Here is a 24,481-nt window from a genome sequence, read left to right on the forward strand (position 1 = left end):
ATTGTGTGATATCTTGTCTCAGAGCTGCTCTGTCTGTGTTCAACAAACTTTGCTGTTGTGTAATTTACATACGCATCTCTGATGCTGTCATTCAGCTTGGAGAGGGTTCTGGAGTGAAGGAAACGCCCCAGCAGAAGTACCTGCGACTGGTGAACGAGATCCAAGAACTCACTCAGGAGGTTGACACCATCCAGGTGAACTGTCAGCAAGACACCCTGACACTAATACAAACACTTCTCTTGGGCCATGTCCACATGAAACGGCAACTTTTCCTATCCAATCTTTTTCTTTGTCGTTTCCAAAAAAGTGCTCCGTAAACACAGAATTGTTTCAGGAAATATATGCGTCCACACAAAACCACTGAAAACGATGTAGTACAAATGCCAGGCCTGTATGTGGCATTGTAATGCTTTCGCAAAAAATGGACAAGAAGGCGTGGAGCATGTGCATAAAGCTTGCGCACTGTATACAAATCATAGGCTACAGAAGAAGAAGAACAAGTCTCCGCAGTAGATTCAAGAGCATCTAGTAAATATTATTAGCTATGGTTGTTTGTTGCTCATTCTGATGAAAGAGTAGCTGAAGATTTTGATTCAGTATTTCCAATAAGCTCAATAGCTGTTGTAGCATGAGCACTACTCTGTCGTCCACCGTTGTTGTAAAGTGGCGTCTTGCTTCTGGGGTGAAAGGTTAAAGAGCTGGGGCTATGACATCATCATTTTAGAAAAGTTATGGTTTGGTCATACAGACGAAGATTTGAAACCGGCATATATATATATATATATATATATATATATATATATATATATATATATATATATATATATATATATATATATATACACACACACAGGGTGGGGAAGCAAAATTTACAATATTTTGAGGCAGGGATTGAAAGACAGTGTATGACCAATTAGTTTATTGAAAGTCATGAGACTTTATTTGCCACAAGAAAATTTACATAATAGAAAATGTTTTTATTCTATGTGTCCTCCTTCTTTCTCAATAACTGCCTTCACACGCTTCCTGAAACTTGCGCAAGTGTTCCTCAAATATTTGGGTGACAACTTCTCCCATTCTTCTTTAATAGTATCTTCCAGACTTTCTTATATATATATATATGTATGTATGTATGTGTATATATATATATATATATATATATATATATATATATATATATATATATGTATATATATATATGAAATACTTTACCAAGGGCACAAGGATAGAAAGGCTTTATTGTTACATAAACTAAGAAAATAATTAGTAGTACAATAAAATTGTTAGTTTGATGTCTCAGTTTAAAAAAATAATAATAATAATAATTTACTATTGCAGCCACACTGGATATAAACAAACTTGAAGGTTTCTGTAATGCAAGTGCAACAGTAAATTCAAATTCAGTCTGAATTGCCAGTTTTTGTCATTATACCCATGGGTTTTGACCTCATGCAACTTATGACTCTAGGGGATTGACTGAAGAAGTTGCTTCACTGCGGACAGATTCAAAATTTCAATTTATCACAGACCTCCTTGGAGCAAGAGACATAATCCATTGATGTATTTCTATTCAGCAGGGAAAATGTAGAGAATGAAAAGGCAAATAGTGTATGGATGGTGAAGAAATGACTGTAGTTCACTTAAAGCTGCAGCAGGCAAAAATGGAGAATGTACACATTCCTTCTGTAGCTCTCTCCTCCCAGTCCAGAAGACTAAATATAAATATAGATCGACCGAGATTGTTTTACACCAGTGTGGGAAGGTGAATCCAAATTATCCAAATTACAGATGCTGCGGTGCTGTTTTGTTTTATGATGAGCCATGAAAAGTCTTAAGTCTTGAATTTACAAATCTGCATTTAATACCTTAAAAAAAGTCTTTAAAAGGTATTAAATTTGATATGGTAGGTCTTAATTTATGTTGTCATAAACTTGTTCGCTGTGTTGTGTTTAAATGTGTTTGAGAAATTTGTTAGTTTAGTCAGTTCCACCTGTTCCAACCCAGCAGTTTTTACTGAAATTAGGAACCAAACTTTGCAGCCCCCTCTGAGGAATAATCACAGAACATTCAGTCCAACACATGTGCGGCCATTAGTGACACGCATCGCCCAAGAAAGCTGACTTTAGGTACTTTAAGGGATGGCTTGCAAGCAAAAAGGAAGCATGGGGAAGGGCAAATTTAAGAATGACTGGTTGGAGAAAAGATCAGTCTCAACCTGGTTGACACGAGTGGAGGGTAACGTAGTTGAAGCTCACTGCACCTTGTGCAAGAAATCAGTTCGACTTGGAACGATGGGAATCAAGGCATTGGAGTAAATAAATACATTTTCCTAAATTTTAGGAGTCATGAATTTTTGCCAATATGGCTGTGAAATAGGCTGTGAGATGGGCATTAAATTCTGTTCTAAGTAGTCTTAAAAAGGTCTTAAAAATCTTAAATTGAACTTGTAATTTTCTTCATCCTGCTCCTTTTCGAGCATGGGTGTGTACATGTTTGTTTACTTGATGATTATTGAATGTTTACTGATGAAATGCACAACCATGAATGAAATTAAATAAATGAAATTTAAAAAATAAAAACCTGTAGGAACCCTGTGAGAGAGAGTATCATAAAAGCTGCCACAGTCAGTCATCTTCCTTGAGAGTGAGGCTGCACGATTAATTGTTAAAAGATGCACCGCCACATACCCCCATAGTGTTAGAAGTAGGACGGAAATGGACACACACGTGGTTACCGACCGAAACGCACACGCATGCACAACCATCACCCCATTACACACTGCCACACCAACAGATCAATTCCAAAGGAAACGCTGCATAAGTGACCGGACTACTTGCGGAGTGATATGAAAGATGCGAATCAGAGGTAAAATAACTAATTTTTCTTGACAGCAGTGCGATAAACATTTTGTGAAAAAAAATTGTGCCAGAAAATCATGATCTCAATTCTAAGCAAAAAAATTGTGATTCACATTTTTGCCAGAATCGTGCAGCCCTACTTGAGAGGGTCACAGGGGTGCAGAAGTGTATCCCAGCTACCTATACAGCGTTTCCTCTGGAAATTTTTGTAGCAGCGGTGCTGTTTCAGTAGCTTAGCAACACTGAGGGGTCCGGGGGCATGCTCCCCAGGAGGAAAACTTTGCAAAATAACCCTTTAAATTGTGACTTTTGGTGAGTTTTGTGGAAAGAAATTGACAAATTGCAACTTACCAGTCACCAGATTCAAGTTATCTTGAACTGGTTACCTCATTTAAGTACCATTTTGTATTGATTTTCAGCCTTAATTTTAACAAAAAGACACGAGGAAAAAATAATGATGTGCCACTGGTAAAGATTTATTTCAGCCAATTTAATGACATAGGCCACATCTTCCATTTGAACTTCTGATCTTTCTGGGGCATTGAAAGAAGAGCTCCAAGGCTCGTTGATAATTAAACTGGGCCAGCCTGGTATCTGAGCCGGTTCCTGCACCTGTTACACTGGGAACCGAAGTGCTTGCCTGTGAACAGTCCGCGTTCATACCATTATGCGAGCCCATGATGGGTCATTGACAGAGGGCATTGTTTTCCCACCAAAAAAAATGTAGATGTGGTATTGCTATTGTTTTGTCTCTTGACACTTATTGTAGATGTAGTAGGACTGATGCATGATGGGATAGGTTGGCAGAGGAAACCTGCTTGTCTGAAAGTGAATGTATGAGTGGCAATAAAGATGACACACAGAACTCTCAAAAGATGGTTTTTACCCTCTGCCCTCGATGCGGAGTATTGCATCAGTTCATCATCCGTCTGTGTGCAAAAACTTTGGCGTGCACTGATAAGTCAGGCCACTGGGTGGCAGTAGTGCAGCTGATAAGTCAGGCTCAGGGTTTTTAAGTGCACGCACGTTATGGTTATTTAATGCAACACAAAACATTACAACTCGGGTCCTCTGCTGTTTTCCACACGTTTTCTTGGTTTGTTTATTTTTCCGCTTTTCGTGACCTGGTGACGTATACTCATGTCATCACAGTTTGCCTAGAAAAATCAAGTTTTACTTTGTGCCTGTCAGGAACCAAATTTTCAGTTCCTAAATGCTTTGAATTCAGAGAAATTCCAGAAATTCAGCAGCAGCATGGCGCTGCTGCAGAATGTATATAGGGGACACCCTGCTTATGGGTGAAGGCGGGGTTCAGCCTGGATGTGTCGCCAGTTCATCGCAGGGCTGACATATAGACAAACAACCAGTCACTCTCACATTCACATCTATGGGCAATTTTAGCATAAAGATTTTAGCGTAAAGACTTTATCCGTGATCTTGAAAAAGTATCATTTTTATATATGTGCCTGATTGTAGTCCACAATTTAACATGAGATTATCAGCACCAAAATAGGTTATTTCTAAATGCTATTTCCAGCTTCCCTGGTCGGGTCAGACAAGACTGGACTGATTTACGGCAAACTTCTGTCACTATGACAACACCACACCGACCGGCAGAGTTTAGCAGTGAGAATTAAGCTGAACGAGTGAGGAGTTAGATCTGTCCTTTTTCCCATAGAAAGGGATTTCTTGGATTTATTTTGTTGTAATGGTGGACACTGGAACTGGAGCTGGACTGGCAAAAAGAAAAAGGACAGAAGAGTAGAAGAAAGCTAAACGGGAGAGTGATAGAGCACGGGCTAAAACACCGGTAAGCCTCTGCTTTGCTTTTAACCAATGGTTAGAACTAAGGGTGTTAAAAGGAATAAAAACAAATGCGGAGTTGGCCCTCTTCCTTCTAGACAGGTATAGAATGCTGCTGTTCTTTATACATAGGCACTGGAACATTGTATTTGACTATAGTGGCTGTTGGTAGCTCAGTCAAACACTTGGTAAATGCTTCTGCGTTAGCCACATGGCTAGCTCTTTGACGTTGGTAATATGTTTTATTTGGAGCATTATTTCAGTCACAAACTAAGGGCTTTGTAAGGTGAGACTGAAATGGTTATGTGTGGAGTTTAATGTTCATGCTGGGGCCTGGATACTACACTGCCCTTTGGGAACAAGACGGTTATTAAAGTAGAATACTGTTAATGCAGAAGGCTGAAGCAGCTAGCACTGAACTGCTAATGCAGAATGATGAAGATGTTAAGTGACTAAAGTCATTTCTGAAAATGCTTGAATACTTTGTGGAAGAGCTAGAGCAAATGTATATTATTGGGACATGTCTTAGAGCACCGGTGTGAGTAACACTCTGGAGCTCCAGAGTAAACGAGAGGCATAGAAGCAGGAGTCACAGGTCCAAAGTTAGGTTTCACTTTCGTTTTCACGCCAGTTACTAAACTACTCTACCAACAGACTTCATGAAGTTTGCTTGTCGTCTCGTTTCAGACGTCACTTTGCACCTTGGAAGTTGCTATCTGGAAAAAAGAAATGCAGAGTTGTTAAGAGGATCCGGTCTTCATTTATTAGCTTCAAAACAAATGCACGCCTTGGCCAGAGTTATGCCCTTACGACAGTAGTCGCTAGTGCTCATGGGAAGTGGAGTCTTTGTCCTTTAAAAACACCACTGATTCTGGCTTAAGGTGTTGCTGCAATCCACTTTAAATGTATTCTCCATCCAGGACCTTTCACCAATTATTGCCACCTGTGATTATCTAAAATGTTCCATCACAGTCTAGATCTTCTACAAACTGAAAACAAAGCCATAATGAGACGCAGAAAACACACAGAAAACTAAATATGTGATTTTTTTTTTTTTGATTTTTTTTTTTTCTTAATGGTGCCAAAAGTAGCACTCACACTGAATCTTTAAGTAGTCCAGATTAATGGACAAACAGTGGGATACTTAGATTCCACTTAGTTCAGGGGATTAGAGACCACACTGGCAATTTGTCAGTGGTACAAAACAGTGTTTTCAAATCTTAGTTTTATTCTCTTAAAACTGGTAGGATTATAATAACTAGCAGTTCTAGCATCTTTTGTAGAAATGTAAGAAAATAGAGTTCAGTAGGTCAACATATTGTAAGAACAAGCCTTATAAAACTTGATCCATAAAAAAAAAAGATATACATAATTTCCAACACTGTGCTTCACAACTAAACATTGGAACTAAAATCAGAGACCCCAAAAAAGACCACTCTGGGTAAATTAGTTACTGAAATGGCTTGATGTTCTTTTCCTCTAGACTGCCACCAAAGAAAGTAATGCAGAAGAGCGTCTGACCCCGGTGGTCCTAGCCCAGCAGGCGGCCCAGCTCAAACAGCAGCTGGTCTCTGCCCATCTCGACACTCTCCTGGGACCTCAGGCACACATCAACCTGGCTGACCCAGATGGAGCACTGGCCAGGTGAGCTGGGAAGGGAAGACAATAAAATTAGACAACAAACATCTGGCATCTGAAAGTGGCAGCTACAGCCAGCAGGCAGGGAGTGGATTATGAGAGCGAGAAGGCTGATACGAACAAATCAAAAGTAGTCTGTGGCTCTAGAAAATCTTAAATCTTGTGTAATTTTGCCAAATTTGTAGATGGAGAGGCATTGAATTTGGCAAAATGAATGACTGTGTCAGTGTTTTGTTGCGCTTTTGTGCTTCCTCGTAAAACTATTTTATATCCTATGACAATCACCATTCCCATTTGGCTGTACGTGCTAGAGTAAATTTGTCAACTGCAAATAGGTCCCCTCTAGCAAAGCCATCAGGCCAAACAACCAGCCACCAGAGAGCATTCAACATTTGTTGTGACAGCCATGTTGAAGGCATGAGAGCTGCAGGTTTTGCATGCAAGTTGGTGCCTTCTGTACATTTAAAATGGCAACATCAACACGGTCTTCAGTATTTCCTGAAATCTAGTGTATAAAATGTTTTTGTTGTGTAAGAGATGGAGCTTAAAGAAATCACTAGTACTGCTTCTTCCTACCTCTTTACCTTACTTACTAACCTATAATTGATGTGGAGAGCTATTTAGGGGGAGCACATAACAAACTTAAGCTATTTGTACACATATTGTCATATCTAGAACATTTAGAATAACATTAAGAGTGCAGTACTGCACTGGCCACATTGTGCAAAAGCCCATGTCACATTAGATTTTTATTTACAAATGTGCAGATTAGGGATGTAAACAATTAATCGACTAACGATTAATTGATGATAAGAATTTGCTCGATTAAATTAGTAATTGTCGGTTAATGGCCCTTTTCCGCCCGTCCCACCTGTCCGAAGGCTGCCGGTTTGTCCGCACTGCAGCGCCGCGACTGGGATAGCCAGTCATCAAACTGGATCGTGGCATTGATGAGTTAGAATATCTTTATTGACATGGTGGAACAAAACACAGTCCTGTTTGTGGGAGCGGTGCACCCCTGAATAAATACACGCACAAATGTGGGGTCGATATTGGAGCGTTTTCCCTGGAGGTTGGTGTAGTCCACAGTCAGTGAAAAGTTTCACTTTCACTTCTGCAGGGGCACGGATTACACCGTACCCCCGTAGTACTGGAAGTAGGATGGAAAGTGACGCACGCACATGTGATTACAAACCAACACACACGCATCCCCCGGCCATACTGCGCGCGTGCGAGTACACACACACACACACACACACACACACACACACACACACAGGCGAAATGCACGTGCCCCCCCACCTCCCATTATGCACTGCCACATCAACAGATGAATTCCACAGGAAACACTGACTGTATCTAATGGTTCAATAAATTAAGGAATTAAGGAATATGACATGGTTTTTTCATGGAGTGTATAATCAGTATTTAGCTTTTATTCTTATAGACCGTATTGAAAAAGAAACTCAGGTTCTCAGGAAAATCACCACTGATCAATTAATTGTTAATCAATTGATAAGGGCAACCAATTAACGATTAATGAATTAATCGATAATTTGCATCCCTAGTGCAGATAGCCTTGCTTGGTTGTAGCCTGTTGCAGAAACTTACAGTATGTAAGTGTTGGAGTCTCATGAAATGTTTGAAAAAAAGCCACCAGCAAAGGGTTGCCATTTCTCAGTATGGCAGGTTTTTGCTGATGGCATTATGTTATTGCACCCTGAGAGCAACAGCAGTTGCAGAAGTCTGATAAGTAAGAAATAGGTCAAAATAAAAAGGCCTTAAATTTCTTCAATTTCAGTTGAACTTGCTCAAATCTGCAGAAACCCTGAACCAGCATTTGGCATCTTAATGCTGCAGCTCTAACCTGTCAGATTCGGACAACATGACGGGTTCATAGTCTGGTAACGGGTTGTAAGAGGGAAAAGGTAATATGAAGAAATGGAGGGTTGGCAAAGAGATGGTCAGTGATGAAGTGAAGAATCTTTTTTACTGAACAGTGCATCACAAGCTAGGTAAAAGCTTGTATCAGTTTTTCACAAACACTGCTGATCTCAATGCATTGCCAGGGGAATGTGAATATTAACACTTTCAGTGCCACGGGCCGATCAGATCGGCTTTGGAGAACACGCCACATTTGTGTACAAACAAACCATCCACCCCCATTTCTTTCTCACATTTCGATGACGTTCTTTCTGTGTCCCCCTTTTGAGACCAAGCAGACGGGAATTTGAGGTCACGCGACCGAATAATATTTTTATATCTTTTCAATGTTTCTTATTCTCCGGTGTTTCATCAGAGGGAGCCCTCCATGCCGGGGGGTGGCTGTGGACTCCGGGGGCTGTGGCGCCTTCTCTCACTGGGGTCCGCTCCTTTCTGGTGGGTGGGGGTCCCAGTTGGCCCTCTCCCACTAGTTGGGATGCGGGGCTGTGTTGCTGGTGCCTGGTCGCCGGGGTCGGCGGCTGCCTCCTGGTGCGGATGGCTCCCTGAGACAGCGCCTCCTAAATTGATGTTTTACTTTTACTTGTACATTTTTGTTCTGGTCTACCCGTGCTCAGTCAGTCTTCTTAAGTATGTGTGAGCTTGTGGGTTTGCATGTATATGTGTGTGTGTGTGTGGGTGTGGGTGGGGGGCAGTACTGATTTTTAAACTGATATGTAAAGCACTTTGTGCTACAGTTTTTAATGTATGAAAAGTGCTATATAAATAAAGATCATTATTATTATTATTATTATTATTATTATTATTATTATTATTATTATTATTATTATAAATTATGCAAATTACGATCAACAATGAATCGGCTGCGTCCGGTGCGTTTTGGATCTAATCAGCAATCGGTCGGATGTTACCGAGCGGTTTCCTGCAGGATTCTTCAAATATTATAAAAACGACGCAAAATACTGAAAAACGTCCAAATTCTGTGGCACTTTTAAGGCTTATTAGCCCCTTAACTGTCTGGCACTTAAAGAGTTAAGGGACAAATGATAGAGAGAACAAGATGGAAACGGTTCAGGGTGAGAGATAAACTCAGATGAGTCATTATTTCAGTCAGGGAGAACAGAAATGTAGCACTGCAACATGTCACACTCCAGCTAAGCATGAGGGAGGAGGGGAAGGCATTGTCAACGAGGAGTGAAAGTCAGAAAGAAGTGTTGAAAACTCACTTCTCCAGAAGACCTAAGCTCAAGTTGACCTTACAGTCAACAAGGGAGCCCAAAAGACTGGAGAGCAAGATAGCCGAAGGAGACAGAGACACAGAAGCACAGAGGCACCTAGTGCTGATAACAATATTGAGCAAATAATACCTTTGTCTCGTTTCCCTTTTCTTCCCAAAGGCGTCTGCTCACCCAGCTGGAGGCAGCGAAGGGCAGCCGCAGCAGCACCACAGGGGATGGCAAGCCAGCAGCATCAGCTAAAGGCCCAGATGGAGTGGTACTCTATGAGCTGCACAGCAGACCTGAGCAGGAGAGGTTCAACGAAGCTGCCAAGGTAAAGTGGAAAAATGGAGTTGAGTGTTTGCAATGAATGTGTTAATGAAATGAGCAGCTGCCACAGCTGTAAAATCTACTTGACATCTTTATTTTCTGGTGTATGAGAGAAATGTCAGAAATTTTGATTGCAGTAAACAGGACAAAAGGCAGAAGGCTGTGAGTGCGGGTGTTTGAATGCATGTGTTTTGTGGGATGCTTTTGTCACTGCCTGCCATGTGTTGCTTTTTTTCTGTCCCTGTAGATGGCAGAATTAGAGAAGCGTCTAGCTGAGCTGGAGATCACTCTTGGCTCAGGATCAGACAAGCAGGTACACACTCACACAATCTTTACACACTTCTTCTCTATTGCTTGACTCCCATTCAGGCCAACTCTCTTTATCTCTTGCTCCTTTTCACTCTCAAACCAGGAAAATTTCTATGCTACTGTCTGAAAATGATCATACACAAATGGAAGCTAAAATCAAATCCTCCAGTTAATTTATTTAAATGATGGAGGTGGTTCCATTTGCTTTGCCTCTAGTTGAATTGTTTTTATGCATGTGCTTGTATGTATGTTACAGGGGCCTCTGAGTGCAGGAGTACAAGGAGCCAGTTTGATGGTAAAGAACCATCTACTTCCTTTTATAGTTTTGTGTCTGTATTCATAGCTTTTGATGTGCAGCCAGAACTGGGTCACAATTAAAAGATGACATTGGTTCCTGTCAGTCTGTTTACTGCTCCTGTGCAACAGAAAATAGACAGAATGTGTTGTGCTCAAGTTTATATACTGTACTGTATATTCTTGGGTATATTTTCAAGTTCTTGAGAGTTTGACTTTGCACTTTCCTTTTTGTATCAGGAAACCATAGAGCTCCTCCAGGCGAGGGTCAGTGCCCTAGACTCTACTACTCTGGATCAAGTGGAGGCAAGGCTGCAGGTAACTATGAACGATTACAAACGTACAACTATCAAGGTCCTCAGATTCCTCTATTGATCACATTACAAGACCATCTGTTTAAGAATGGGGTATCCGGCAGTTAATGTGGTTTGCATATTGCATGAGTGATTAGGGATAGGGAGGCACATATCACAAAAGGTTTACCAGAATGAATTTCCAACATTTCAATGTGGTCTCAAAAATATATTTTAACAACAAAACAAGAATGCATATGAGTAAATGGCACCAGGTCTTGCTTGAGCCAAGAAAGGAGAGTTGGAAGTAAATGCTTTAACACTGAACACAGGTAGATACCTGCACATGTTGTGGCTCAAGGGGGACTGGGGGGGGGGCTTGCACTTTGTTTTTATGTATGTGAAGTAGAGTCCGACCAATATGGGATTTTTGGGGCCGATACCAATATTGGGGGCTAAAAAAAGCCAATATCCAATATATCAGCCGATATCCGATATTGGCCGATAACCGATATATTGGCTGATATATGAAATAAGAATACTGATCTACACAGGATATAATAATCTTATATTAGATAATTGTGGACAGGTGGATTAACAGTTGCATAAATCTTTGTTTATCTCACAAATATAATTTATACAACTTTCAAATGCAAACTATGCAATCACAAAAATAATTAGAGCAAAAAATATTACTTACCACGCAATTATGTTTTCACTCACAAATTTGGATGTGTCTGCCTCACGGCACTGCAACTTCTTATGTGGACTAAGGACTAAACTGAGCATGTGCAGAGTGAATTAGGTGAGTCCTAAGTTGTTCCTGATTGGAGCAATTGCAAGAGTTACAACTGACCCATGTTACAACTGTCCCCAGTCTCCCCTACACTAATAACCTAATAACACCCAGGCCTGCTGGTAGACTGAAACTGTGAGGTAGACAGGAAGTGCACGGACATGGGTGTGTGTGTGTGGGGGTGAATACTTCATAAGACGAGGGTGGCGTGGGGTGGGGTCAGCGGTCCAACCTTGTCAGAGTGCGCGGTAGCGCTCCATGGTTTTCGCTAGGTGTGTGTGTGTGGGGGGTGTAGGTCTGTGATTGTGTGTGTGGGGGGTGATAGCGTCATTGTCCAAGCAGGAGTGAAAGTGAAACTTAACTCAGCTACATATTGGCCAATGTTGATTAATTGGTGATACACTATAATCAGTATCGCTATAATGTGAAGTAATTCCGGTAGGCAGTAGTCAGCCATACAAATAGATGTGTGGTCACAGTGGGTGACAGTAGAGGAGTTGGCATCTTGACTGGCTTCACACTACAGTGTTTGGACCAACAGACTGAACCACATATTTAACCTGCTAGATACCTGTTGAGCATCTGTGACGCATCAGTGCATCTCTCACATTGTATCTTTGTAAATTCACTCATGGCTATTGTGAATCGCAGTGAGCTCAGATTTACCATGATCTGGGGCTTTTGTCAGTGGTTTCCAAGACAGTGGAGAAATGACAACTGGGCCTTTTTCCTTAAAGCTGTTTTATTATTTAATGTTAATTTAATGAGATGTTTGAATTCTTATGCATATATTTTGAATTACCAAGTTATTGTACCTCTGGCATTGTTCATTATAGAGGCTGACAATATCTAATCCATCACTCTCGTTTTTCCTTTATCTGTCTTAATGTCCCATAAAATGATGCCTTTAAATAATCAGGATGAATTAGTTTTTTGTCTCTCCCATTTAGAGTGTCCTTGGAAAGATGAATGAGATTGCCAAACACAAAGCAGCCATTGAGGACGCTGAAACTCAGAACAAGGTTAGTAACATTCACTTTCCATCGCTCTCACATCACATTTGTTCTCTGAAAATAGAAGCTAACAACTTTGGGGATATACTGTCAGCCTGTGATTTTTTTTTTTGTTGCAAAGCAGACAGAGAACATGGTTTTATTTTTATAGACTCTCCACTTGAAGCCTCACAAAACCTGTATGAGCCTAAATTTTACATGGTCATTTTTTTATGATGGTGTATTAGTTTGAAATGCATTCAGTGTGATTTATCTGGCAGCCAGACTAACCACAGAGCAGCACCTGATGTATTAATCTTAGTTCAGTGCTCTCCACTAACACAGCTTTTTTAATATTACCTGATATTTATATGTTCCTTTAGCTCAGATTAGTTCAGTTATCCCTTCTTGCTAATGAAGTCTGTATGTCTTGGGCATAAACTGCTCTGAAGTGCTGTGTGCTTTGTAGGCCACCAGAGGGCACTGCATGTTAATTACATCACTACAGAAAGTAAAGGATATGAAGTGGTGTGTTACCGTCAGTATTGACTTTTGTGGTTTTTCAAATGTGAAGGTAATGTCAAGTTTCTGTTTTGGTCTGTGATTTAGTGAACAGGGATACATCTCCTGTATGTATGTGTGCTTTACCCCTCAGGTGACACAACTCTACGATGTGGTGCAGAAGTGGGATGCCATGTCCACTTCCATACCTCAGGTGGTGCAGAGGCTGGTAGCTGTCAAGGAGCTGCATGAGCAAGGTAACAAGAACATCCTGGAACTGATTTGTACAAGACTGATTTGTATGCCCAAGAGTCACTGTGTTTTCCTCTGTTTTACTGGAAACCCTCAGACAATGTTACAGTTGAGCTTAGAGGTTTACATAGACTGTGGCTAATATAATCGATTTTAAAAGATTTACCATTTCATTAATTCTTATGTGGTGTTGAAATATCTGATATCACAGGTTTGATCCATAACTACAAAATTAATATTCTGTTTAGGACATAAAAGATAGAGAAAACATACTCTCGAGGAGGAAACTGTTGGCCCAATCCCAATTCACCCCTTGGCCCTCCCCCTAACCCTTGGCCCTTGCACTTGGCACTCCGTAGGGGTTGAAACATTCCCCTATGAAATGAGACAACCCTTTGAGACCTGTTACATCATCAACAGTCATTGATGCCGCTATAAACAGATGTGACAACTTTGTTTCCGAAAGAATTCACCATGCTGTCAGCAGCTGTAACCATCTCTGTTGCATGGACTTTGGTCATCTTTTTGTGGCTATCAACCACAAACCACAGAAATGCAGTCTATAACACATTGAAACGGCATTAAACGGTTGATCTAATACTTCAGTTGTTTACAAAGAAAATACATACATTTGTGTGTCTTTTTCATCACACTGCTGCACTTTTTTGCTGTGTTTATCTCCACCTTGCCGATGATTCAAACAGAATTATGGGAGATTTCTCATTCCCCTCCATTTGTAGTGTCCTGAAAAATCTCCATTTCAAGGGCCAAACAGCCCTCCCCCTTAGCCCTTCCTCTCCAACTCATCAGGACACCTCTACCCTTTCACATGAACGCGCACAATGGGGTGGGGGGGTGTGTGAATTGGGATTATTGGGCCGTAATGTCGTCGTGACTCTGAGCATGCAGAGCTGAGATCAAAAATGTTCATACACAAATACTGAATATTTAATTTTAATGCCTGGCCTCTGTTAGTAGTTTTATTCCAGCTTTATTTAAAAATCTGAGGGTCAGCCTTTTGCATGTGTTAAGATCACTGCGTCTTTGAACATTCTGGAAGTCAGGGGCTGTCAGGACTTGTCATCATTCATTTTTGGTGCTGTACCTGTGACTGTATCTTCGTGCCGTTTTGTGTGTCATCACAAGAAATAAATCAAGGCCTTAGGAATATATTTTGACTTCCACAAGACTGGTTTGTCATTTGGAGAAATATCTAAATGTTTGATGGTATCATATTCATTTCTGGTTACTAAAGTATACAAATAAAACAATCACAGTATCCAATATAGCAGTGTTTGATAGGGCTTCTTGCACATATGTTTGTACCAGTTCCCTCCAATATGTTTACCATGTTATGATTACACAGCTGACCATCATATGTTGTTTCACCTTATTAAAACACTTAGATGATGCCCAATGGAGATAAGGCAGTATTTTAACTATACCAATGTGGGTTTTTATGTTTTTACATGTAGAAAGACTCTATATGTCTATCTGTGGACATCTGAATTGTTGAAAAAACTGGAATTTGACAAGAACAAACTGGACAGTTGGAAGCATGTGTCAAGTTCAGTCTCACTAAAGTATCACCGCAGTGGCTTTTAAATATGACAAATGGTTACTACACTAAAGAGAGCATTTGTCACTGTCACAAGAGTATTATCATAACCTGACTGGCTGATCACCAGGGAGGAAGTCGCTACTCTAAACCGGCACAATAAAACAAGACCAAAGTTCACTATGACACAGATCTTTTGGATGAATGTTATCTGGTCAGATGAAACTAAAATTTTTTTTTTTTTTGCCAAGGCTTCATAGCTTTTGTAATTTGAGATCCATTTCTAATAAAACACTATTGGAGGAGCACCTTTCCAAATAAACAGGAAAATACCATAACATGGCTGCTTGTGGGAAATAATGAGATAAACTTGTGGTGGGAGAGGTGACAGGCAGACACAGAGATACCTTTTGGTTTATTTCTTACTGTTGACTTTTGTGTCACAATGGAAAAACAAACACCTCACCTAAATAGGATGGGGTGAAATGCAGCATGGATTTCTCTGGCCATTTTGTAAAACACATTCAGATTTTTGTACTTTTCAGTATTCAAATGTAATGTATTCAGGTCATATTTGCCACATGCTTCTCAGTTTTTATTTACTCAACATTGTTTCACATCACTCGGACATTTTCAAAGATGAAAATTCTCCACTTTTTGTCACTGTGTCCAAGGAAACACAATAATGGGCCGTGACTAACTTGGAGATATTCAGACGTAACTGGTTTCATGGATGTCTCCATCATGCCCACTGAGACAGTCAGAAGGTCACTCACAGTCCATGTGTCACTGATCATAATCCAGATGTGTTGTAAGTCCCAACACCATGACTGATCAGGGACAGCAAAACACATCATACAAAGTCATATGGGTTAAAATGAACAAACTTTACAGTTTTAGCACTGACAAATGCCAAACAATGGTATGAAACCTGTCAAGTTATAGTGGTGCTAATGATCTATGACGCTGAGTAACTCCGCTTTAACACCATGTGTGAAAGGATCTGCTGAGCTGAAGGTGACCCCCTCCCATCCTGATAAAGACACTATAGGTTGAGTGGTTACACCACATCTCATTTAACTTGAAGCTAACACCAGAAATATTATCAAGTGTGAATTTGTACATGATTAAGTTTAGTTTTAACTTTAATTCTAATTCTAAATTTATATAAATACCAAATTTCTTACTTTTCTCTTTACATTTAATTTTTCACTCATTTGTCGTTTTTCTGTCTTTTTCTGTTACCTGCTTCTTCTTCTCCATGGTGGAATAAATAAAGTCTTATCTTATTACGTAATTGCTCACCACCATCTAATTTTTTAAAAATTAAGACAATAATTTTTATGTATACTGACTTAAGTCCAATAAAGTAAAGATGTTTAAGTTTGTGTAAACCTTTGATCCTTTTTGAATGAAACAGCAGAAATTCATAGCATTAAAATAAAGCAGAAAGTTAATAAGAACTAACAGGAAAAATATATTGAAGCAATATATTTAAACAAAATGTGACAAACTGCATTTAAGCCATGGTCTATGTAAACCTATTTGTGTTTAGAGGTTTTAATCTTGCATAACTTTACCACATAAGGTTTGGAAATGCTGATTGAGTAATTATGTCAAGTATAGTACTAACACTGATCCAGAGGTATCTTTTCTCCTAGTAAAGATTAAAACAATGAAAACTTGGATGATGTATGAGTGTTGCCTTACGTGAACAGAGGAGAACCTTGAAATGACACCCATGAGAGTTCAAGGAGAGGGTGTGCTATATGTAGGTTAGAGGGGGGAGGGGAGAGCCATTAAAGATTTACAATATGTAGATTGTAAGCACAGAATATAACTGAGTGTGAACATGGATCATGTTTCAGGCAGCTTCTGCATTGGTTGGAAGTAACATCTGCAGTGGGAGACAAAACACAAAAACTCAAGTAAAATAGGATTGAAGCGGAGAACTGGATTAGTCTAAAGCATGCCATTCTATTGTTACAGAGGGCAAAGAATCACTCTAAGGGAGATTCCACATGCTAATAGTATTAGACTTAATTTTGCAATACTGTTAAACAGCCCCTCGGGGAGGAGAATGTATTCCACATCACATTATCATAGTCTTATTATTTAGCACATGAAGGCACAACACTGGCATTAATAGATTATATTGATAATTCATTTCTGAGAGCTGCGGGAGGTTATTTATCATCCAGTCTCTCTCCAATACTCCAATCTGCCACAGTCTGCACTGAAGTGGTCTTCACTCAATAGACTTTAGCTGCTCTCACTTGCTCTGTCCTGGTCTGTTCTGTACCCAATGAAGGTAAATGGTAAGAAGAGGAAATACTTTTTTCTTTTTTTTTTTTAGCTTTAAAGCAATAATTCATCAAGTTCAGCTTACTTTACCTCCATCTTTTGTCTTTTGTCCTGTAAATGTAGCATAGTTCGAATGATTGTTGAATATAAACTTTTAAATTAGAAGATAAAACTTATGCCCCACTTGTTGTTTCTTCTGTGTGTCTCCATTGTCCATTGATGCCACTCTTCAGCCATGCAGTTTGGGCAGCTGCTGACCCACCTGGACACAACTCAGCAGATGATCAACAACTCTTTGAAGGACAATAACACTCTGCTAACACAGGTAGGACGTTCACACTATTCTGTTTTATATGTGGAAACTCAGCATTTCTGTTGGAGGATGCACAGAGAATTATATTAGGGGCTGAGCCCGAAGGGTGAGTCCCTCTCAGGGACCCTATTGTATTTCATTCGTTTTTTATTTTCCCACTGCCACTTTAAACTGGAATTTCACCCCCTCAACATAGTCAAAAACTCACCAAATTTGGCAGGCATGTCACGTCTGGTGAAAAATTTGATGCAATACAAAAAATTATCCCCTTAGGTGCCAAAATGTGCTCTGTAGTGCCACCTAGGTAACAAAAGCAGGCCTAGCAGCCACTATGAATGTTGTAGAGACATGAAATGAATGCCAAAATTTTTGTCTCATCGAACCCGACAAATCATACACTGACACTTATGAGCTAACTCCAACAGGAAGTTAGCAATTTCCCTTTCAATGAAAAAATGCCCATACGCAAACTTCCAGTTGGAATGTCATAGAGGCATGAAACAAATGCCAAAATGTTGGTCTCATCCAGCCCTACAAATCATATGCAGACACTTATGAGCTAACTCCAATAAGAAGTTTGCAATTTGCTTTTCAAAATAAAACATCAAAATGAAACTAGTCTGAGGCTGTTTGTCATACTGGCTTCTAAATAGCAACAAAGATAGAGTAAGCCCTTTTAAAAAATTGCTCTCACTTTTTTTTTAGAACTCTTTTAGTCTCACTCTAACATAGAGTGGAGAGGCTTGGGTTTTATGTTTGAAAATCTAGAAACAACTCTTCATAACTGTCACATTTCTGGGAGTACAGCAACAATTTATGCATCAAAATGCAGGCAAAACACCTTTCTTTCAAACACTATTGACATTTTAATTGTAAAATGTTTCGCTTTCCATCAATTGTCCTCCAAGTTCAAAGAGTGACGATTTTTCTCTCATTCATTCCTACATTAAATTTCTCTCACTAACATGTTTGACTAACTCCACTTTCCCACAATCATTGTTTATTCAGTTCAGGCTTTTTTCAACATACTATACAGCGATACATTCACAAGACTCTCCACAAGCCTGACGTGCAAGAATTTTTGAGATAGTATGTACGGTTATGGATTAATCACAGTTTGTTTGAGAGGTGGTTTCTCAACTCCGCTCTGCTGTTGTTTCTCTGTGCTGTGATACCCAGGTCTTCTTTATAATAGAGGGGCTAATTGGTAAAGTGACAGTACAGTGTCTGGAGTGTAGTGGTCAATGCATTGCACTCCCACACAGAAAGTCTGGGATTGAATCCCGGTTGAATTGGTCATTTTTCTCTGCACATTTTAAACCCGCCGTTGTTTATCCTACATTCATTAAATTACTTTTTGGTGAATGCTGATAAAATTTTTGGTATCAGAAACAAAATACTTTTGAAATATTTCAGTTGTAGGCTGAACAATGTCTTACCAGTTACCTATACCAGTTAGGCACACTCTATATGATACTTCCCTTTTGATACTTGTCAAAATAAAAGCATTACATGTATTGTTCCTCTCTCTGAGAACAATCTTACTGATGTACTACCAAGCCACAGTTTAATCTGAACGCAATAGGTGTAAGCATTGTGATGGAAATGCTTAGCAGCTATTAGGGTTTACAAAATAAAAGCTTAATGAACAAGGTTCATCATGAGTATTATAAAGCTCCCCCTTTTATGACATGCTCAACCGCTTGAACAATTTCAATTCATTACAACCAATTCACTCTCAGACACACACATATACACACACAGGGTAGAGTTTTTCAAAATAAAAGCCTTATTATAAATACTGCATAACTTCTCTTCATATTTATGACCAAACACTCAACTGTTTGTACAATTTCAATTAATTAAAACCGATTGTTTCACACACACGCACACACAGGCTAGAGTTTTTCAAAATAAAAGCCTTATTTAAATTGCTAAATTATGAGTTTTATGCTCAACTGTTCGTACAGTTTAAATTCATTCAAACTGATTCAGGTTTGCACGCACGCACACACACACACACAGAGTACGGTTTTTCAAAAATAAAAGCCACATTAAAAGGTGACGGTGGTTTCAGCAGAGGGGGGATGGTGTTCTGGAGGGTTGAAAGGAGGACGGACACAAAAGGGTGGGGGCTGGAGCCGGGACAGAGAGGCATGAGTGGAGCTGAGGTGTCGACAGTGACGGGAGGTGGAACTGGGCCGGCGCACAAGGTCACACCCAATGCTGCTTGCAGCTTTAACTGTACATGGTTTAATTTGAACTGGATTGAGACCACCTCTTTCGGACTGAATACTGGCTATTTTGTCCATACTGGTGTCCAGGGGAGATTTCACACCTACACATGTGGTTCAGATCAAAATAAAAGCCCAAAAGTCTTGACCAAACCAGGAAGATGTGAAAGCACTCTTCTATGTTTGAACCAGTTTTTTGTTTTTTTTTCTCTCCATATTAAAAGAAACAATCCACTGTATTGTACAGAAACAAAGGGAACATCTGGAAGAACATACAAAAAAGTACTTGAAAAATACATGAAAGAGCTATTAAAGTACCACATACATAAAATGGAGGAAAAGAGAATAAAGCCAAATTTATTCATATAATTAAAATAGAAGTACATTAGTCAGAATTACAGGCATGAAGACTCAGGTCACAGGCACATGGAAAAAGAAATGGGTTTTATCAAGAATCTAAAGATCTATTGGCAAAAAGACAAAAACTTTACCTGTAAGGCACCGAAGACTCTACTAATCTAATCAACATCATGCCCCAATGTGTGATTTTTATTTATTTATTTTTATCAATAGTGTCTAATTGCACATATGAACCAATCATCACGTGTCTTCCACACTGCAGGCTCTTTCTCCACAAACATCTTTTTCACTGTGTGAATATCTCCGCTGTGGGCTGCAACACAGAATAGCCCCCCCACTTTCACCCCTTCATTCTTGCTGAAACATTTGTGAACCTCTTTTGGAAAAGGGGTTCTAGTGAAATCCTGCTCTCACCTCATTTGAAGGAGTGCAAATGTTGAGTGTTTTTGTCTCTAACCTCTTTCCACTTGTAACAGAAAATGTCTTAGTCCTACACAGTGGGTGTGGGGGTGCCGTGGAGGCAGCTTTTGATTGTAGTAATAAAGTGGTCCCTTTTCCTCAAAGCCTCCTCAGGACTCTGTCAAAAAGCGGGCGGGACTTTTCTAGCTCTCACCTTCTGATTGAACAGGCAAAGCAGATGAGCCAAACATTTCTATTTAGATGTTTTTTTCAAAAAGTCCAGTTGCCGTCCATCTTTGCACAGACATTTGCATTGTACCCTGCAGTCTGTTGAGTCTGGTGTTGGCAAGCCTTAACGGGAACCTCAGAGGGCTGCACACTTTGGCAGAAAAGTCACATGTGATTAGAGCTGGAAATGGTCAAATACATTAGTTAATGTGACTATTGACCATAATATCTTCAATAATGTCCCAGTGCCTGCGTGTCTGTCGTGTTATGGACATGAGAACCTGCCGCATACTGTACATGATTGAAGACTGCACCCACTGGCCATTCACAGTCATGCTAAGGGATTATGCCACAATTTTTGTCTTGTTTCCAACTTGGTTTATTGCAAGAAACAGCTGTTTTCAGGACAGTGGTGTCAAAGGCCTACTATGTAACCCTTCTGGCTTTTGTTTGTCAGCAGAACAATATCAACTTGGCTCTGCATTGAAAGAGAGAGTACCAACAGCAAGACAAAAAGACATGAAATAGAAAAATTAAACTGCAGTTATATTGTAAATACACAAAATAAACATCAATCAATCAAATTTAATTTGTATAGCACCAAATCATAACAAAAGTTATCTCATGACACTTTACATATAGAGCTGGTTGAAACCAGACTCAAGCTAATTTACAGACACCCAACAGAATCCCCCAGGAGCAAACACTTGGAGAGAGTGGTGAGGAAAAACTTCCTTTTAACAGGCAGAAACATCAAGCCGACCCCAACTCCTGGAGGATAGTCGTCTGCATTGACCAGTTGGGGTTAAAGGAAGTGAGAGAGAGAGAGATTGGGTGGAGGGGGGGTAATAGGGGGAGACACATGGATGCACAGCAAACTGAACTAGAACTGTTAAAAAGTAGAACTGCTGTTGCTAGTATAATTACCAATAGCTAGAACAACATACTTGCACAAAACTCTCCAGAATGTTACAGAGGTGACTGGAATGATTTCAGTTTTATATTGATCCGCCCACACACATTGCATGTGAAGGCTGAACATACAAACACACTGACAAATGTATATGACCTGTCACATTCTGATAAAACTGCAAAACAAGACACAAAATAGAAATTACAGGCAAAAGTTTGGGCAGATACAGAACCACACACTGACAGAGGGGTGATGATTGAAAAGGATTATTACTGGATAAACTTGTATTGTGTAAAGCAAAACATGAGGCTGTGACTGTCACACGTCACAGTGTTTAGCCTTGTTTAACTCTGTCACATTGGCTTCAGTCAGTCACAGTCCAGTGTTTCAGACCAGTTTAGTCCTGCTCTACTTGCGCACATTTGTATTCAGCTGAATTCACTACAACTCTGCATATAAATAAACCATGTAAACCAGCAGACACTTGATTAAAAAAAAACAAAACACTAGTGGATGTGGATTTCCCATTGTTGTTGCTTATTTGCCTATTTTCTTTACTCACCTCAATTCCTTATCTGTAATTCTAGACCTTCACTCTTCAGACCCCTCCTCACAGTTTCACACCTACTTCACACACTCTACCTCTGTCTCTTCCAGTTGATTTCTCACTTTGACTTTTTATCATCCCCTCCAGGTCCAGCAGACAATGAAGGAGAACCTTGTCGCTATAGAGGAGAACTTTGCTGCACTAGATCAGAGGATGAAGAAGCTGTCCAAATAAATCAGCCCAGAGTCGGGACCGGTCCGGGAGAGAGTGTAGAACATGGACTAATGAGACAGCTACATAGAGAGTACTGAGGGTTGGTTTCTGTTTTTTTGGGGGGGTTTTTTTTTTTTTTTTTTTGGTCTGTCATTCTTTCACTCTCCACATCTGCCTCCTCCTTTCTTCACAAAGTGGAATATGAAAGATGGAAAACATGGAATAATAACAAAACAGAAGAAGACCAAATGTTCTGTCCAGTCTCTGATCCTCTTCCATTCTCCTGCATTAAAAAAGTATCAACACATTGGTTCATTCTCTTAGAAAAGCCACTGATCGCAGGCACATGTTGAGCTTATTGACTTTTAGACTGGATTGTTTTTATAATTATTCTTAGTATTAAACATGAGAATTATTCCATTCCTTTTGGAAGCTTACACTCTTATTGGATATGTACCGTAAACTTTGGTCAAATTACATCGACTGTAAATGATGATGGATGACGCATGTCGTCAACTGTGTAAAAATGAATAAATATTAAGATGGGTTTGTCTTAGTGTAACGGGCACTTCGGGCATGTGTCAGGGCCAACAGTGATGGAAGGAAAGCTTGTAAATAAATCTGCCTGTGTACCTTATTGTTTCTTCACACTCAGTCGCTTGTAACTATATTATTATGACTGAGGCTGAACACCACAGCTGATACTTTTAATCTGCTCTGTCATCACGTACAAGTCGACTGTATTGTCCATCTGTGGTCACAGAAACTGGTCAATAAAATGTTAAAATTAGAAATAATTTTGGTGTCTTTTATCGTAAGAGATGGAGATTGATGGAGGGTTTTCTTCAGGGCTATAGAGGACTTTCAGTAGGTTCTGTCTGGGTGCTGGGAATAGGTGGTCGTGCTAGTGGAGCTGGAGATTATCTGTCCACTATTAGCTTTATTGTTACCCTTGGCCACACTGGCCGCAGGGTATTGTCATCAGTTGGTCGTCCGTCTGTCCAAAAACTTTTCCATGCACTGATACGTTAGGCCACAAGGGGCAGGCCCGCGAAGAGTTGGCTGAAGTCGGCCGAATGCACTCCATGGATATCTGTGCATACTCTCGAACACACTCAATGTAGACCCAAATCAGAAGTGACAGTGCACATTATGGTTAAGAAAGAGAAGAGGGATGAATGAAAATGCCTCTGTAAACCATCATTTGGAAAAATGAACACTGGAGTCTCAACTTCCTGTTCAGTTTCACTGCAGCTTGACAGTGGAGACGTGATAGAGCGGAGGAATGGGTGAGAGAAATGGAACTAAACAACAATAACTTTAACAAGTATTTTGCTCAAGCCTGTGAAAATGACCCCAATGTTAACGCAAATGTTAATGCAGTGTTGGAGTCCGGACAACACAAGCGGGTGCCTAGGGCTTCATCTGCTGGAGGGGGCGCCAAATCACAGACAAAAAAATAAAAGTAATCCATAAATTAGAAAAGCTGTATAATAAACTTGAAACGCACCCTTTACACTTCCTTGACATGTTTTCTCTTAAATAAATCATAATTAAGCCTCAACATGACAAATCTTTATTACACTTTTCCCACTTTGTGGATTCTGTCATTCACATTTATTTCTTACAATTAAAAGGCATGACACTAACTCACACGATCTCTTAAACATGCTAAGTATCTAAACGGTTTAAATTATGTCTCATTACCTCCGCCAAGGAGGTTATGTTTTTGCCAGGGTTTGTTTGTTTGTTTGTCTGTCCATTAGTGTGCAACATAACTCAAAAAGTTATGGACAGATTTGGATGAAATTTTCAGGGTTTGTTGGAAATGGGATAAGGAAGAAATGATTAAATTTTGGTGGTGATCGGGGGTGGGGGGGGCGCATGGGGGGGGGCACTGATCAGCCTTGGCGGAGGTCTGCGCTCTCCGAGTGCTTCTAGTTGTATATTTATTTCTTAGACTTATTTCTCTTATATTTATGGTTCATTTACATTAGTTGTTCACCACTCTACGTACTGTTTTAGGTAAATCTTGGATTCCTTTATACATCTATTGCACAAACCAATCCCAGTATTAATTCACAGTGTCAAACATCTTGCATATTGTAAATCATCATATCAGTGACAGCCAACATTTTGAAGATTTTCATATGTCAGGCCGAGGGTTTTCAAGTGTGAGCTTGTTATG

The 24,481-nt window shown here is 39.9% G+C and overlaps 1 protein-coding gene across 2 annotated transcripts in view; it reads left to right on the forward strand.

The window, feature by feature from the left end:
• The window catches only part of dctn2 (dynactin 2 (p50)), a 29,131-nt gene extending 6,048 nt beyond the window's left edge, over positions 1 to 23,083 (forward strand). For both annotated transcript variants that reach the window (XM_030134172.1, XM_030134173.1), the window contains 10 exons: positions 96 to 194; positions 6,145 to 6,305; positions 9,638 to 9,791; positions 10,035 to 10,100; positions 10,353 to 10,391; positions 10,631 to 10,708; positions 12,430 to 12,501; positions 13,127 to 13,229; positions 17,320 to 17,411; positions 22,228 to 23,083. In XM_030134172.1, coding sequence (XP_029990032.1) covers positions 96 to 194; positions 6,145 to 6,305; positions 9,638 to 9,791; positions 10,035 to 10,100; positions 10,353 to 10,391; positions 10,631 to 10,708; positions 12,430 to 12,501; positions 13,127 to 13,229; positions 17,320 to 17,411; positions 22,228 to 22,314 — 951 coding nt within the window. In that variant the 3' untranslated portion in view covers positions 22,315 to 23,083. The remainder of the gene's footprint in view (positions 1 to 95; positions 195 to 6,144; positions 6,306 to 9,637; positions 9,792 to 10,034; positions 10,101 to 10,352; positions 10,392 to 10,630; positions 10,709 to 12,429; positions 12,502 to 13,126; positions 13,230 to 17,319; positions 17,412 to 22,227) is intronic.
• Positions 23,084 to 24,481: the final 1,398 nt, after the last annotated feature.

The sequence above is a fragment of the Sphaeramia orbicularis genome, chromosome 5 (genome assembly GCF_902148855.1).
Source record: "Sphaeramia orbicularis chromosome 5, fSphaOr1.1, whole genome shotgun sequence".
Classification (NCBI taxonomy): Eukaryota; Metazoa; Chordata; class Actinopteri; order Kurtiformes; family Apogonidae; genus Sphaeramia; species Sphaeramia orbicularis.